Here is a 17,457-nt window from a genome sequence, read left to right as displayed (position 1 = left end):
CTGTGTACTCCATTGGTATCTGCACAATATCAAGATCTAGGAAAAGGCTCCTAACAACTTAGAGGGCTTCCCATAATGAGGATTTATATGGACAAGAGTAGCACAGGATGAGACCAATTTTAATTTGTACTGTTGGAGGGAGTAACAACAGAACATACAGTCCAGGTTTTTCTGTTCAATCTGGGAAGTAGCATTTCCCACCTCTTATTATTAGACATTCATACACAAACACAGAATTGTCACAACATTAAAGCCATAATGAGCTAAGCATCTCTCTAGGGACATATACATTCTAATTTGGTGATTTTCTCTGTTTATAAATCAGTACACTTGGAGTATCTTTTCTTTTTAGGGTTTTGTTACCTTTTTTTTCCTTATCCTTTACCTTCCAACTTAGAATCAATACTGTATATTGGTTCTAAGGCAGAAGAACAGTAAGGGCTAGGCAATGGGGGTTAAATGACTTAACCAAGGTCACACAGCTAGTAAGTATCTGAGGATCCCCTGTCTCTAGGCCTGGTTCTCAATCCACTGAGCTACCTAGCTGCCCCATTAACATTTTTTAAATGAGAGAAGGCAATAAGCATTTCTATAAAATCTGCCAAGTGGTTTACAGATATTATCTCATTTGATCCCATTAAACTATTCATGTGTTCTTTCCTTGGTTAAAGGACTAAAAATCCTCTGTTCCTTTCTTAGGCCAGTTACATAACCTTTCTACATCCCATTATTCCTTTTGATTTATGGAGAAAAGGAGAATGTACTATGAGAGCATAAAAGGCAGACTCCCCTAGCAATCTTAAATATAAAGTGACCTAGAGAAGGGAAAGCAACCTAAAAATAGGACATGGGGTTGTCAGTGTCGTGCAGTTATGATTTAAATCTAGAAGGAACCTTAAGAGATAATCAGATCTAACTTCCTCATTTTACAGATGAGGAGTCTTAAGGCGTAAAGTGGTAGGTACCTTCACAAACTTGTTTCACTATAAATCCAGTGCCCTTTTATTGGCACTGTACTTTGGGGGGCTCTGATGGCAGCTCTGGGAAAAGAAGGAAGCAGCTGGCATAATTAGCATTAGCATATAAAATCTACCAAGCTCAAAATAAGCTACCTCCTCCTTAGTAATTTTCTTAAGCTGATTATTGCCTTTTGTGACAGTACTCAGCTGCCTACTAACTACCATTGCTGGTGTCTGTTCTATAGGTTCTATTGATCAGAACAGAATAGCCCTTGATATTTTAACTAGACCTTACATGAATAAAAAGTAGAAATAGTGAAAGAGCTCTCCTTGAGTGATTTCTGCCAAGAAATCTCACTTTTTTCCCAGATCTAATTTGGGGTGTCAAAAGTCCCTCCTCTCATCCTGACCTTCTACCTAGTTTTTCCCAGGTAATCCGAACTCACATCTGGTGATACTCTTGATTCAAACATTGAACTCTGTATTCTCTTATACCATTGTATAAATCTTGAATCCCATGATATTCCAGCTCCATCGTCTAGGCCTTATAACCTCTAGATGAAAGAAGAATTAATGAAAACCTCTTCTAATGCTCTTTATATCTTTCAACTCCTTTTGGGGCTGCCTGCGTCAAAAGGCAGACATGGGTCACTTTTCATCTTGGCCATTTTCCTCTCCTTTAGCTCTCTGAAGAAACAAAAACAGAAATGGTACTAGTCTATGCAAAAACACTTCTCCATTTTGTGTAGCTAGATCCTACAAAAAGGCTTTAGGTTCCTTATGGCATTGACTTCTCAGCACTCAAATCAGCAGAACTCACCAAGAGCGGGCTCCCTCCTTTTTCCCCAAAAAAGGAGTCATCTAAGAAGCTCTTAAGAAATTTAGTTCATGACCTCCCTAGAGCTTATATGTACAGCTTTAACCAGAAAACTAGCTGTTTCTGCCCAGAAATGCAGATAAAAACCATCTACTTACCATTATGGAATGGGTCCTACCTCCTAACCCTGGCTTATCCTATCAAGGTAGTGGAAACATTACTGATAAACAATCTCTTACTTATGCCTTTGATTCTCCCAAAGTATTTTTCTTTAAGAGAAGTCAAGCCTAAAGTCCATTTGGCTTCATTTTTTTTTTTAGGTGATTAGTTTTAACTTTATCTCTTGCCTATTCTGCTAGGATATAATGCACTTTAATGCATAAACCAAAATTTGATAAATGAATAGAGAAGTCTTTGGAACAAAGCATTCCTTAAAGAACTGGGGAGAAAGGATAGAATGGAAAAACAAGCACAGGAAGATCAAGAAATAAGGAGAAAGATAGACTAGTTTAGGCAGCACACATCAAATAAGCACTTAGGTATCGTATGGAAAAAGGGGAAAGATGTCACATTTAAATTTCATTCAATATAAATTTATATGGGAAGTTTACAAATCTGGGAAACATAAGTGAGATTTAAAATTGAGAACTAATAGACTAGTTAAGAATTTAAAGGTCTAGGGAGAAAAAAAGAACCTTAAATGTGGGAAGAAGTAGGGGCTGAGTCAGAAAGTTGTGTTTAGAAGTAGGTTCACCCAGTAATTCTTTTCCTTTTTTTTCTTTTCACCCTTATCTTCTACCTTAGAATCAATAGTGTGTATTTGTTCTAAGGCAGAAGAGTGGTAAGGGCTAGGCAATGGGGGTTAAGTGACTTGCCCAGGGTCACACAGCTAGGAAGTGTCTGAGGTCATATTTGAACTCAGGACTTCCCGTCTCTAAGCCTGACTCTCAGTCCACTGAGCTACCTAGCTGCTGCCTTGTAATTCTTCTCCCCCCCCCCCCCCCATAAGAAATTATTCTTTTTTTTTTTTAATCAATTAATTAATTTATTTAGAATGTTTTTCCATGGTTACATGATTCATATTCTTTTCCTCCCCTCTTCCCTCCCCCCTCCCTGAGCTGACGAGCAATTCTACTTCCACTTTCTTAAAATGCAACACAATATAATAGAAAGTACACTTGATTTTAGAATCATAAGATGTGTTATTGGTTAAAAAATAAAATTTTACTGGTGCCTTTTGTTTTTACATCACCAAAAATTTTTCCAGGATCCTTCTCATTCTTCCAAAAGAACCATCTTCTATAACAAATGTTATTTTAAGATGAAAAAAATAAAAGAATAACAACTTTAAAACTGATAAATACATCCAAAAAGGCCTGAAAATATATGCAGTGTTCCACACCTGTGGAAAGAAGTTGGTGTGGGTATCTTCTCATAACTCTTTGTGGCCATGTAAAATTAATAATTTTACAAAATTCACTATTGATTGTTTTGTGGTGGTTTTCTCATTTACATCCTTACCACCATTTTATTTTATTTATTTTTTATACAATCATTTTAAGATCTGAAATTGAGTTCTCTTCTAACACTTAGTGGCTATGGGATCATGGGGTAAGTAAGTCACTGAATGTCTTTGAACTTTAGCTTAAAAAAAAAAAAAGACAATAATACTTGTCTTCCTTAGTTTGGAGCCATTAAGTGTTTGTTTTGTAACCATTAATTTGTTAGGTGGGTTCCGTAGATTGAGAACCAGTCCTAGAGAAAGGGTGGTCCTGGGTTCAAATGTGGCCTCAGAGACTTCCTAATTGTGTGGCCCTGGATAAATCTCTTAATCCCCTTGCCTAGCCCTTACCACTCACAGTACCAGTACACAGAATTGATTCTAAGATGGAAAAGGAAAGGGTTTTAGGGGTGGGAGGAAACCCATTAACCTACTCTCACATAAGTGTGAACAATTATTTTTATCTCCTTTGCTTTTCCTAATTTTTGAGCATGGAAAGCACCTCCTGAATATTGCGGTGCCTTGCCCCAATTTAAAAGTCAGAACTCAATGTGTGAGTGACATAATTAACCCTTTATTTTACAATAAAGAGATGTTTGTGGAATGCTCTTTTGAGAAAGGGGTCTACATTAATGATTTTGGGGGCCAGACATTCGTGAGGTTCAGTACTCCACAAATTCCATTAGATCCTTTGTTCTCCTATTCTGCCTTGCTTCTTTTTCCCAACATACTATATTTCTGTCACTCTGACCTAGAGTTGTAGCATATGACTTATTAAAGATGAACCTTTGAAATTTAGACATAATAAATGGCTATCAAATGAAAACACTGATTTTTTTATGATATTTATACAGTTCACAAAGTGTTTTATCTGATCCTCACAACAAATTATTTGAAGTATGTCAAAGTTCATGTTATTGCTGATGAGGAAACAGGTGGAGGTTATCATTTGCTCAGATAATAGATAAGTGGTGGGCTGGACTCCAGCCCAAGTATTGGATTCCAGATTCATTGTACCTTCTGGTACCCACAGTTGCTTCTCAGGCATAAAAAGAGTTTCTGGAAGGAGGCTAGAGGGAGATAACAAATTATTAATAGATATATGTAGTGAGATTGAAAGTGAGTTTCGAAAGTGAGACTGGCAGGTCTCCTTTTAGAACACCAAATGAAGTTCTTTCTCTTTTCCCTAAAATAGACCAAAAATGTGTATTTCTTTATAGTAGCAAGTACATTAAGCCATAGTTCACCAGACAATATTGTGAGCTGGAGGTATTCACATTGTTTAGAAAAAGCCAGCGGAAGTCAAAGTCATAAGGAGGTCAAGGGAAAGAGTATTGGTAATGGTGTTAGAAGTAGGAGCAATAGTGGTGGTAGTGGTAGTAATGGAACTCCTTTCCTTCCTCCTCCTCCTATGGCTTAGGTCTGTGTTGGTGAACCTATGGCACACATGCCAGAGGGGCTGCTCTCCTCGAGCACCTGAGGACATTTCTCTCATCACCTGCCCTTCAGCTCAGCAGCCCAGTGGGAGCGCTTCCTCTCTCCCCTGTATGGGATAAGGCAAGGGGCTCACATACCAAGTGAGGGTTGCACTCAGTCTCTAAAAGGTTTGCCATCACTGGTTAGGTTAACATGTGTCCAGAGTCTGATCTCTCATATCTATAGATCCAGGACTTGTATGATTAGCTCATCTAGCAATACTTGGGATGTAGGAAAACTCATTCCATTTAAACTCATAAAAATTATCTCTTTCTAGACAGACAGACAGACAGACAGACAGACAGACAGACAGACACACACACACACACACACACACACACAAATACATAGATCAAGTTTTAATTTCAGTGGTATATGATTTAATATTACTATATGTCTGAATAGTGATAGTTTCCTCAATAGCATATGACATGACTTGCTTCTTTCAATAGACTGCAAACGTGTTTTACCTTAATTTCACCATTTTTAATCTAGTTCACAATTCTGTAGTTATAAGCTATACTAGAAGTCCCCATTAAGGTTCCTATAATACTTTGGAGTGGTGTTTCACTTTAAGTACTTTAAAGGATCATGTTTTCATTAATGTGAGTATTTTTTCTGCTGTTGCAGATCATAAGACTAGATGACAACAACTAACAAGTTGCTTTGGCAGGAAAAAAAATTTATCACTTGGTAAACAAGTTCTAGCATGTGTTCCTCTGATCTTAGGTTACCTATGGTCACATATAAGCTTAAGTATCAGAAATGGGCCTTGAAAGCAGGCTCTCCAACTCTAGAACTAAAAATATTTTACTTTACCATGCTGAACTTTAGTAGTGTTCTGAATTACTGAATAGTTCTCCTTGTTGCCTAGTTTTCTATTTCTTCTCCTTCACTAAAAGTAATAATAGCCTTATTAGGTCTGAATTGTGGATTTCTGATTGACTTATAATGAAAAAGAGCAGATGACAGCACTGAGAAAAGGAATTACATATACTCTATCTATTCCCATGGAATAGATAGAGTATATGTAATTGCTGAAGGGTGTTATTTTTTTCCTGTTTGTCCTTTATGTTTGAAAACATAATTTCTTGATGAAATTTCTCAGTATATAGAAAGAATTCTCTAAATACTTTCAGTTTGTAGAATCTGGGCAGGTAGGGACAGTTGGGAAATGGGAAAGAGGGGCTTTACAATATTACTCAGGTGAAAGAGGATTAATCTGGATTTCTTTTTCTCAAGCTACAGGTCTATTTTAATTTTATATAGAGATGTTTAGTCAGTCTTGATAAGAAAACCGTATTCTTGATCAACATCTTAGCTTTTGCAGTTAAATCTCTCCATCTTTTTATTAGAAATTTGAATTTAAATACAATACTCAAAGTCCATTTTAACATTTCTGACTTAAATTTTATTGATAATAAAGGCAAATTCAATATAAATGTTTCTAATTATTTTGGAGAATTTTTTTTCTTTGCATAATGGTCATTGATATAATCTATTGGAAAATATTTAGCTTTTTTCCCCCTTGTATTTGTATTAGTAGGTAACAATTATGATAATTTTAACATTAACCTTATTTTCTTTTATAGCCTCCCCTGAATGCCCAGATGTTGGCACAGCGACAGCGAGAACTATATAGTCAACAGCATCGACAAAGGCAGCTAATACAACAGCAGAGAGCTCTGTTAATGAGACAGCAAAGCTTTGGGAACAGCCTCCCTCCCTCATCTGGTCTCCCAGTTCAAATGGGGACTTCTCGTCTTCCTCAGGGTGCTCCACAGCAATTTCCTTACCCTTCTAGTTATGGTACAAACCCAGGAACCCCTCCCACCTCCACTAGCCCATTTTCACAGCTGGCATCAAATCCTGAGGCGTCCTTGGCGAGCCGCAACAATATGGTCAACAGAGGTATGACAGGGAATGTTGGAGGACAGTTTGGTACTGGAATCAATCCTCAGATGCAGCAGAGTGTCTTCCAGTATCCAGGATCAGGTATGAGGGCAATACGTTAATATTAATTTTATATAATTTTTTTCAAAAGCAGAGGCCCCAAATCTGAAAGGAAATAAGGTCTTAAAGAAAAGATACTGTAGCCAAATTTTGGTTGTTTTAAAATTAATGTATAACCAACTGTATTTCATCATGTATCAGAAGTGATTGGAAAATCTTTTTTAACTAGAAAAATATAGTAATAATTGTGAGCTGATGGTTTGGGTTTTGTTTGCTTTCCCCTGTGGACAAGGTGAATTTATGCATATAGAGGATAATGAACTTCTTTTTTTCTTTTTATAAAATAAGTTTAATAACCATATGTGATTATCCAATTTTATTTTACTATTCTATTTTCATATTCATTTAGGGGACTTATGGAACCACAAGCATTATTAGTCATGTACCTGTTTAGGAGCTAATGCTTACAAAAAGATTAAAGAGTGCCATTCATCAAACTGACAAATTACAGTACCAGTCTTAGATAATAAAGAATTCCAAACTGATGGAGACCTTAGAGCTTTGAAAGTTATTTGTTGGTAGAGGTAACAGGATTGATTGTCAGTATATTCTGTCTTCACAAGGTTGACCCTGTTGTCCTCTTTGATTAATCTATTTTCTTGTTAACTTGTTTTACTGTTTCTGGACAAAACACAAAGTTTTGCTCTCCCCAATTTAGTTGAAATCTTTTTCCAGTTTATTTTTGTCAGAGCCATGGTGTGAGTTGTAGGAAGTCATCCAAGAAGAGAAAATCTGGTAACTTTTGTCTAAGAGCAAGGGTTCTTTAATAAAAGTTAGGGCTTGTGAACCTGAAGTATTTCATATCTTGATTATTTTATTATAATTATTTCTCTTTATAATCCTGTGTATTTTATTTTACACATTTATGCTGCTGCTTTTTTTATTGTTGTACCTTTATATTCATGACTCTTATGGAAATGATAGTATAGTAAAAAGAGTAAGGCACTCTTGATATTGGAAGACCTGGTTCTGCCACAAACTAGCCTATCAAAGTACTGTGCTAGGCCCTGGTATTACAGAGATTTTTATAAATGGAACAATTTCTTCCCCTGAAGAGTCATAAAAGCTTAGGCAAATTATTTGTCACTTTGGGCCTCAGATTCTTCATCTATAAGAAAGTAGTTTTGGTTAGTTGACCCGTAGTGTGTCTTCTACCATTGATGCTCATATTGGTAATCCATGATTCTGATTATAAACCTCCCTCAAATGAACATCATTACATTTATTTGAAGGGAATTGGTCAGAGGTTTTCCCTGATAAACTCATGACCACTACTTGCTTGGTATATATACTGGCTGGTATATGCACCCTTATTCATCTTGGAAGTCAACCATTCCCATTCCCTGCCTTTCTCATTATTTAAATTTTCTGCCTCTAGAACCTCAAGGTTTGGATGGCAATGATTAAGGCCCTAGGTGATTTATGTGCCATTTGGTATTACATATATCGATACTAATTTCATTTAGTTCACTTTTTTAAGAGTCCTCTGTACCAGATTTTATTGTATTAGGAATCTGAATGAGATTCTTTTTAGACTTAAATTTGTCTTTGATGTTTATCTCTTTTTTTTAGACTTAAATGTTCTAAAAAATATGGGTACAATGCAGTTAGCTAAAGAGTGAATGAATATATTCAATGAATATTCAAATCTGATAGCCTTTCCTCAATTCTTGCCTGTCTTGACACCTGCAGCACTCAACACTGTTGGCCATGCTTTCCGCCTAGAGATTTCATATCGTTCTTTCTTGGTTCTCCTCCAGCCCATGTGGCTATTTTTTTCCGTCTTCTTTGCTGATTTTTCATCCATTTCCCATCCTCACTGTGGGTATTACTCCTAAGGCCCAATCTTGGGCCTTAATCCCTTTTCTCTCTATATAGTCTCTTCTGCCAACATTGTCAACTCCCAAAGATTAGACTCTCATCTCTGTACAGATTACTCACAGATCTGTATGCATCCCTAATCTCTCTTTTTAACTCTAGTCCTGCACTCCAATTCTCTTGCTGAGTATCTCCACTAGGAATCATCTCAAACACAGCATATCCAAAACAAATAATTACCAACTTCCCTATTTCTCTTCAGGGCATAACCATCATTTCCCACTTAGGTTCATAACATCAGAATCATCCTTAATTCTTCTCTCTCCCATTTCACGCAAATCTAATTAATGGTCAGGTTATATCAACTCTTCCTCAACAATATCTCTCATGTTCAGCCTCTTTTCATTCATACAAACACCATAATCTGAGGCCAAGAGAGGAGAGGTTATTTGCTTAATCTCACTACCTGGTTCAGGCCCTTATCACCTTTTACTTTAATTATTGCATTAGCCCCCTAATTTAATTAGCCTTTCTCATGCAAATAACCTCTCTCCAGTCTATCCTCCACACAGCTGTTGGTGTTATTTCTCCAGAAGATATTCCCTTCTCAGTAAACTCTAGTTTTTTGATTACCTCTAGGATTAAATACAAAGGCCTCTGTTTGGTGTTTGAAGATTTAGTCGCTCTTTCTAGCTTTTTTATACCTTGCTCCCCTTCATACAGGGCAGATTGGCCTTCCTATTCTTCACAAATGACATTCCATTTTCTTTGTCCTTGTTTTTGCACAAGCTGTCTCCCATACCTGTATTGTATTCCCTTATTGGCCTTAAAGTATAAATGAAGTATCACCTTTAAAAGGACTTTACTGATCTGTACCCTCCAGCCATGAGTTTTTCTGCCCCTTCCAAATTACCCTCTAATAATTTTGTGTATATAAATATATGGAGTTCCAAAACTCTTATTGGAGTTTTAATCTATATTGAAGCCTTGAATTTCGTTTAGCTGTTGAGCTACTAAAGATTAAAACTGCAATAAAACTTTTGGAACAGTGTGTGTGTGTGTGTGTGTGTGTGTGTGTGTGAGAGAGAGAGAGAGAGAGAGAGAGAGAGAGAGAGAGAGATATGCATGCATATGTAGAGAGTACATGCATACCTGCTATATATACATACATATATATACACAAAGAGATACACACATGTCATCATCCAGAAGAATATGTGCTTTCTGTTTCATTTTGTCTTTGAAACCCTAGTACCTGGCACATAGTTGCTACTTAATAAATGTTTTTTTCATTTCAGTTACTATTTACTGGCAGAAATCAGCCATTATCTTACTGCCAGTTAGCTACTCTTTGGATGATAGGCTGTCATAGGCTCACACTCAGAGCCTTTCTAATTGGTAGAATTGGGCATACCTTTCATTTTACCTTAAGCGTCCAGAGCCACCTTCACTGTAGGATGAACATTAGACCAGAACTTCAGGGAAGATTTTCTTTGTAGAATACCTTACAATAGTTTTACAATTCTCATTTTATTCACTATGTTAAAAAAGACTTTTATGTGTGTATATAAAGTGTTTGAACAATGATTTTTTAAAAATTAAGTGGACCTTCAATCTAGTTTGAGCATGATAGAAAACATTTTGTCCTTTTCCAGGATTAGGTCAACAAGGTGAACCCAACTTTACTCCGTCTCTGAGCCCTGGCAGTCCCATGATGTCACTGCAGATTCCTCCTTCCCAAAGCCCTATGCTGCAACAAACTCAGCCCACTTCAGGCTACCAGTCACCAGACATGAAGACCTGGCAACAAGGAGCAATGGGCAATAACAAGTAAGAGTGATGATGTGTAGTTGTCAGCAGTTGCATGGTTAGCGTTAAAACCATGAGCATGCTTGAGGCTGTCCAAGGACTGGGGAAATATAAAAGGGGAGTACAGCATCAGAACTTTGGAAAATGTCCACCTTAAGCAGACAGGAAGAGGATCAGACTCCAAAGAAAGAGATGGGAAGAAAGGCAAGGAGGTAGGAAAAGAACCAGGAGAATAAGGTATCTCTAAAACCAAAGCAATGGAACATATATGCAGGAGGCGAAGAAAAGTCAATAGTGTTCAACAAATGCTTCAGAGAATAAAAGCATATGGGTCATTAGTAACACATGAGTAGTTTGTGGAATGATGAAAGTAAAAGCCATACTGTAAATGGTTAAGGAAAAAAGTGTGGTAAGAAAATGGAACCCTGTTTTTTCAAGAAGTTGATCAATGAAGTAGAAGGATCAAGGAAAGGCTTTTTTAGAGTTGAGGTAAAGTGAACAAGTTTAAAAGCAATTAGGAAGGATATAATCAAGCAAGACAGATTGAAAATTCAAAATAAGCTCCAGATGTTTTATAGAACTGCTCTAACTCTGTGGACTGAATTTCTTTCTGCCTTCCTAGTCAGACTTTTATAGTATCTCCTAATAAGAATAGTAATGAAGATTAACCAACATAATATCTATATTTGATAAATAGGAATGTTCAGTTTTATAGTCGCCTAGAATTGTAAATTAACACGTCATTATGTTTTTTGTCTCACATTACACTTCACTGGATACACTTCACACTATATTGTAAGGCCTTCACACTTAGTCACTCTTCTTACTTTTCAAGGAACTTGGTCCTTTTAGAGGACCAAGCTTCTTTTTTTTTTTTAGGCCTTACCTTCCCACCTTAGAATCAATACTATGTATTGGTCCCAAGGCAGAAGACTGATAAGGGCTAGGCAATGGGGGTTAATTAACTGCCCAGGGTCACACAGCTAGGAAGCGTCTGAGGTCAGATTTGAACCCAGGGCCTTCCAGGTCTGGGCCTGGTTCTCAATCCACTGAGCCACCCAGCTGCCCTCTAATTCACATCTATTCTGCATACATTTGCCTGTCTCATTAGGATGAGAGCTTTTTGAGAGTAGGAGATGTTTCATTCTCTATTTAGGGCTTTTTTATTTTAAAAATTCTGACTTAACATCAGTAGGCCCAGAGATACATTATGTTCATTATTCTCTGAGAAGGCAGAAAAGTTTGATGCATTTTTTTAAAGATACACATAAAAATGGTTAACTTTTTTTAAAGTTGTAGAATTTCCAGGAGCAAGCTTCGGTTATTTGGAATATTTATTTTTGTGGAACAGCTCATTCTTCAGAAAAAACAGACAAGTAAAGATACTATAATGGGAGCAGCCCAATTGATCTAAAACCAACTCAACTAAAGTTTTTTGTTTTTTTTTTCAATATCTAATTTTTTTTGTTTTTGTTTTTTAAACATTTATTAATATTCATTTTTAACATGGTTACATGATTCATGCTCCTACTTTCCCCTTCACCCCCCGCACTCCCCCCACCCATGGCCAATGCACATTTCCACTAGTTTTGTCATGTGTCCTTGATCAAGACCTATTTCCAAATTGTTGGTAGTTGCATTGGTGTGGTAGTCAAATAAAGTTTTGCTTAACATCAAAGGCAATCGCTTGCCATAAACAAGCGTTCCTAGGGAGTTATCTGTCTAACGATCAAGTATTTTAATCCTATTACACATTTCAGCATGTCAATGCATGGTATTTTCCTAATCTAAGGTGTTTTTTTAATACCTGAATTTATTATTTTATTAACTTTTTAAAACTTTGATATGATTTCATGGCTTTTTTAAACATTTCGTTTCCATGTTTGATGGTCTTATGCTTTTGACCTTTTTATATATTTTTTAAACCATAACTACTCCCTAATGAAAGGCAAGGGCTATCAGAATTATGGTCTTTAGTGTTGAGTATTCAAATAAGAACTAAGTAAAAAGAAATCTTAGATCATTAAGGATAGAAACACAAAGGCCTGAATTGGTATAAACACAAAACTTTAAGATGGGGGAAAAACTAGTGAGCAAGTAATTTTTAAGTGAGAATTGGATGTTACTCTCAGAAATTCATGGAAGAGTGTGTGTGTGTGTGTGTGTGTGTGTGTGTGTCTTTAATGCTATAGGCCCTAATGTTTTAAATATCTTTCTTATAGGTTAGAAATATGAGTTAAAAAAGAGATAGATAGATATCTTTAACATTTAAGAAATGTGCGCTTCCTTTCATTGGTATGGATGGTATACCATCCCTAACCTATTACAAATCTCAACTCCTGTAAGCCTTAATTAGACCATTTATAGATAAAGTTGTGTATGTCTTAAGAAGAGATATAGAAACTACTAGAAGCCAACCCACATCAGTTCTTAATCTGTAATTTATAGTATTTTTAGAATCAACTGAGGTATCCAGAGAGTTGGTCATTTTTCCAAGGTCAAACTCTATTCAGGTTGTCATCACCTCCAATCTGGACTGTTACAGTAGCCTGCTAGTTAATCTCTTTGCATCCAGCCTCTATTATCCTCACTTCATCCTCCACAGTTGTCAGTTAATATTTCTGAAGTACGGATCTGACATCATCATCAGTCACTCACCTTTAGTAAAGAATACATAATCCTCAATCTGGTATTTAAAACCCTCCACAACCTGATTTTTATCCACCTTTACAAGTCTTATTTTATGTTAATCCCCCTCATATACATTCTGTTACAATCAAATTGGCATGCTAATGGAACATTCATTCCCCTACCTCCACACATTTCCACAGTTGGCTTGTCCTGGTTTGTAATATTCCTCCCTTCTTCCTCTTAGAATCCTAGTTTCATTTAAATCATAGCTGATTTGCTACCTCCCTCCCAAAGCCTCTCCCTTCTACCACTCTTAGTTATTAGAGCTCTCTTTAAATTTCTTTATTATCACATTACACATTATATTTACATTTGCACTTGTATTTCCCCAAACCAGGAAAATGTGAGGTCCTTGAGGACAAGAATTATTACATTTTTGGTTTTTTATCTGGCTAGCACAGTCTTGCACATAACAGATATTTAAATTTTATTGGCTTCACCTGAACTGAGGCAAGTTGATTTTGGAATATTGATTTTAGGTGAATTATTAAGGCTTACAGGTAATTTGGATTTAAGCATAAGGCTACTGTAGTTGAGTTATTTGACCTGTTTTCTTAAATTTGTTCTAAATGTTATGATACCCTAAGGTTTCACTTTAATGCTGTCTTTAGAGTCCATGTCATAGCACCATATCATTAGTGCCTTATTTTGAAGTTCTCATTCTGATTGTTAAACTTTAAAGAAGTCCCAACTAGGTGTGAATTATATTCCTATAAAGTAGAAAATCCTTTGTAATGTGTTCTTGTTTTTTCCTATAAACCAAGATAATAAAATTTGGTATTCCAAGTGCCATCTTCCAATTAAGAACCAGAACCTAGACATATTCTCCCAATTTTAGGCGCCTGGTATGTAATCCAGACTGTTTTTGAGTTAACAGCATGTTCAGTCAGACCCAGCCTGCACCTGCACAGCCAGGAGTATACAACAACATGAGCATCACCGTATCCATGGCAGGAGGAAACACAAATGTCCAGAACATGAACCCTATGATGGGCCAGATGCAGATGAGTTCATTGCAGATGCCAGGAATGAATACAGTGTGTTCTGAGCAGGTTAGTACTTCGGGATAAATTCTTTTTTGACACATGCACACCCTTTTTCCTTCTCTAAATTATCACTCTTGTCTGTTTGTTCCCAGAAACAGTTACACTCTGGTTATGATTGACTTTTGTTTCTCTTTGGTCACAATAATAAATAGCTTTTTAAATTTTACACTTAAACATATATCCTGAACTTTCCTATGACTTTACACTGTAGAAGAAATGAATTTTATTGTGCATTAGGTTTTGTTATTCTAAATTTATTATTAACTAATGCATGCTGATATTATAGAGATCTTCAAATTATTTGCCATTATATATTTTGGTGTTTTTGATACCATGGTAGCATTTTTCTTCAAGTCTTTCTCAGGTATAAGATGTATCCGTTTTATATTTATGTTGTATCTGAAGAAAAACAGCAAAATTGAAGTAGATAGAGGAGCATCCTTTTGGGGTCATGAAGACCTGAATTTCAGCCCTGCCTCTGACACTTACTAAGCTATATATACACATGCGCAATTCTTTACCTCTCAGTATCCCAGACAATTAAGGTTGTGCATTACAGAAGATTGTGCATTATATTCTGCATCAGAGTGGAAGCAGTCTCCATACCTAGGAGTTCTCCATACTGATAAAATCACAGGTCCAGACCTCCCCCACCTCCACACACACACAAAAATGCCTATACTACAGTAATATAAGAATACAGTGCTGCCACATGTCCCTAGATTTCAATACTTCAGGAAAGAGGTATTTTGGAAATCATTTTAGAGACTTGCTTTATTTCTATATATCTAAGAGAATTTATCTAGCCTGCTTCTACACTACTTCTAAGACAGGGATTCTTTTCCTAGAATCTCTGAACTTGGAAATTTTAATATTTTGATAACTGTATTTCAATATAATTGATTTCCTTTGTAATTCTATGAATTTTATGGACTTAAAAGCATTATTCTGAGAAGGGATCCATTCACCAGACCACCCAAGGGATCTGTGGCACAAAAAAGATTTAAGATTTCAATTGTTAAAGGAATAGAGCAAGAGAAAATCCTGCAGAAATATAGTTTTGAATGTAATGCTAATACTTTTAAGTCTTCAGATGGAGCTGACATTTAATGATATAATTATCTCTCCATTGTTTGCAAGATTATAACTGATTTCAGCTTTCTCAACCTATGTAACTTTCAGGATCATTGGATTATATCAATCACATATTAGAATTGACCTTTGTAATTATCTTTCTTACCATCTTACTGAGGAAGAAACGGATTTCCAGAGAGGTTAAGTAACTTGCCTAAAGTCTCACAGTAATTATCAGAAGCAGCATTTGGACATAGTTCCCCTGACTCTAGAGCCATTGCTCTTTTCTCATCTGTGACCTTCTATATATTTTTTCCCTCTCAAGCTTCCCTCACCCAACATGCAAGATATATTTCTCTGTTTTGCTTAATGCTACTTGAACACCAGTAGAGTAGTTCAAGCTGCTCTGCATATTTATCCCTTGCTTGTGCTACATGACAAACCATTTTCTTTTTTGCTTGTCTCCTTGATAGTATCTTTTATGGTGACTTTTTATGCACAATTCTTTGTCCATAATATACCAAATCCTATATATTCCCCTTTCCCACAATTTTGATTCTTTAGTAATTGTGGTTTTACATGATTTGTATTCATACAGCATCATTGAAAAGTATTGTGCAAAAGGACAGCAACTGGGATCATTAAAGACAGGAATTTTCTCAACGCATTCCAGGCTATTTTTATTCTTTTTAGTTTTATGTCCAGTTTATTTTCTGTTTGTAGTTTCCATAGATAGCTATTTTGACAGACCCAACATAGGTTTCATCCAACTGCAAAGTATAGTTTGGACAACATACATTTTTCTTGTACTTGTTTTTTCTTTATAATTGAGACTTAGAATTAATTCTTACATGGGTTTTAGGTCTCATTTAGGAATCTTAGATATATCTTGGGACTTGTAAGGTTAGCACATAGTCATTAGCAAACAAGAGTATTTGAAGGACCTTACTATATAAAAGAATCCCTCTTTTAGTTGTAGTCTTTGTTGAATGTCATGCCCGACAGTGGCAAACACCTTTGACAGACGTATATCTCCTTTTTTTGCTTCATAATATTAATAATCAGATGGTCATCCAAAAGTTGCCTGTGTTACATCTTTCAAGGAATCTTGCATGATTTTAACACATGCATGGGTGTTTTCTCACCTTTTTTTTGAAAGTAATCATATTTGTAATTTTTTCTCCTATTTCTTTTTTTTTTTTTTTAAACCCTTAACTTCTGTGTATTGGCTCCTAGGTGGAAGAGTGGTAAGGGTGGGCAATGGGGGTCAAGTGACTTGCCCAGGGTCACACAGCTGGGAAGTGTCTGAGGCCAGATTTGAACCTAGGACCTCCCGTTTCTAGGCCTGACTCTCAATCCACTGAGCTACCCAGCTGCCCCCTTCTCCTATTTCTTTTGACATGTTCTCCTCTAAGAGAATCTTAGATTCTTGAGAATCAGTCCCTTAGTGTCCTTAAAATCATGTCACATCCAGAACAGATATTCCATTTGTATACTTGGTCTGGTCAGGCCACTTTTTGTCTTAGTTTTCTTTGTGGTCAGTGTCATTTCTTCCTACTTATACAGCACAAGCCCAAATGTGGTAACTCTACTACAATTGATGAAGAAAAGTGTCATAGAAATATTAGCACATCTTTTCTGGTTTTGCCTTTGTTGTCCTTTCAGCTTCACCTTGCATATTCTCCACATGATTTTGCTCCAATTTTTTCTTAGTGAGAGAAAAAATAATTTCAATATTTTATGAGAGAATAATGCTTATTTATCTTCCTTCATTCTCTGAAAGACATTATAAATGAGTTTATACTCTTAGTTATAACTCAGTGTTATCCCTTGGTTTGTCATCTCCTTTTACTTGTCAAGGAAATCATGTTTACTGGCAGTCTCTAGACTCTTTTAGCCTTCTTGTTGGAAAATGGTAATAGTTTGTCAGTGTCTAATCCTTTATCCATTTCACTTTTGGATTAAGTATTTAGTTTTAAAAGATGAAGATAAAGGCTTTTAAAAATTGTTCTATGTTCTCATTTTTATCCTGTTAATATAGTATTGATTCTTAGTTTTACACTAATAAGTTTATAACCTATTATAATTGATCTTTGTTTGTCATTATCTAATTAATTTTTTAGGCCTTTTTTGGCAGCAGGGAAGGCTCATGTTACTCACTATTTCTAGTACCTTCATCTTCTCTTATATAAGTATTCATATTCTACAAATCTGGTTTCTTATTACTGAGTCATATTTTGCAGTTTATTTTTC

General features: G+C 36.0%; 1 protein-coding gene across 1 annotated transcript in view; it reads left to right on the top strand.

Annotated features, from left to right (window-relative positions):
- The window catches only part of NCOA1 (nuclear receptor coactivator 1), a 228,160-nt gene that overhangs the window by 204,900 nt on the left and 5,803 nt on the right, over nucleotides 1-17,457 (top strand). The window contains exons 18-20 of the mRNA XM_044663767.1: nucleotides 6,346-6,748; nucleotides 10,240-10,414; nucleotides 13,962-14,136. Coding sequence (XP_044519702.1) covers nucleotides 6,346-6,748; nucleotides 10,240-10,414; nucleotides 13,962-14,136 — 753 coding nt within the window. The remainder of the gene's footprint in view (nucleotides 1-6,345; nucleotides 6,749-10,239; nucleotides 10,415-13,961; nucleotides 14,137-17,457) is intronic.

This window comes from Gracilinanus agilis, chromosome 2 (assembly GCF_016433145.1).
Source record: "Gracilinanus agilis isolate LMUSP501 chromosome 2, AgileGrace, whole genome shotgun sequence".
In the NCBI taxonomy this organism is placed as follows: domain Eukaryota; kingdom Metazoa; phylum Chordata; class Mammalia; order Didelphimorphia; family Didelphidae; genus Gracilinanus; species Gracilinanus agilis.
This window is presented reverse-complemented; position numbering and strand designations above follow the sequence as displayed.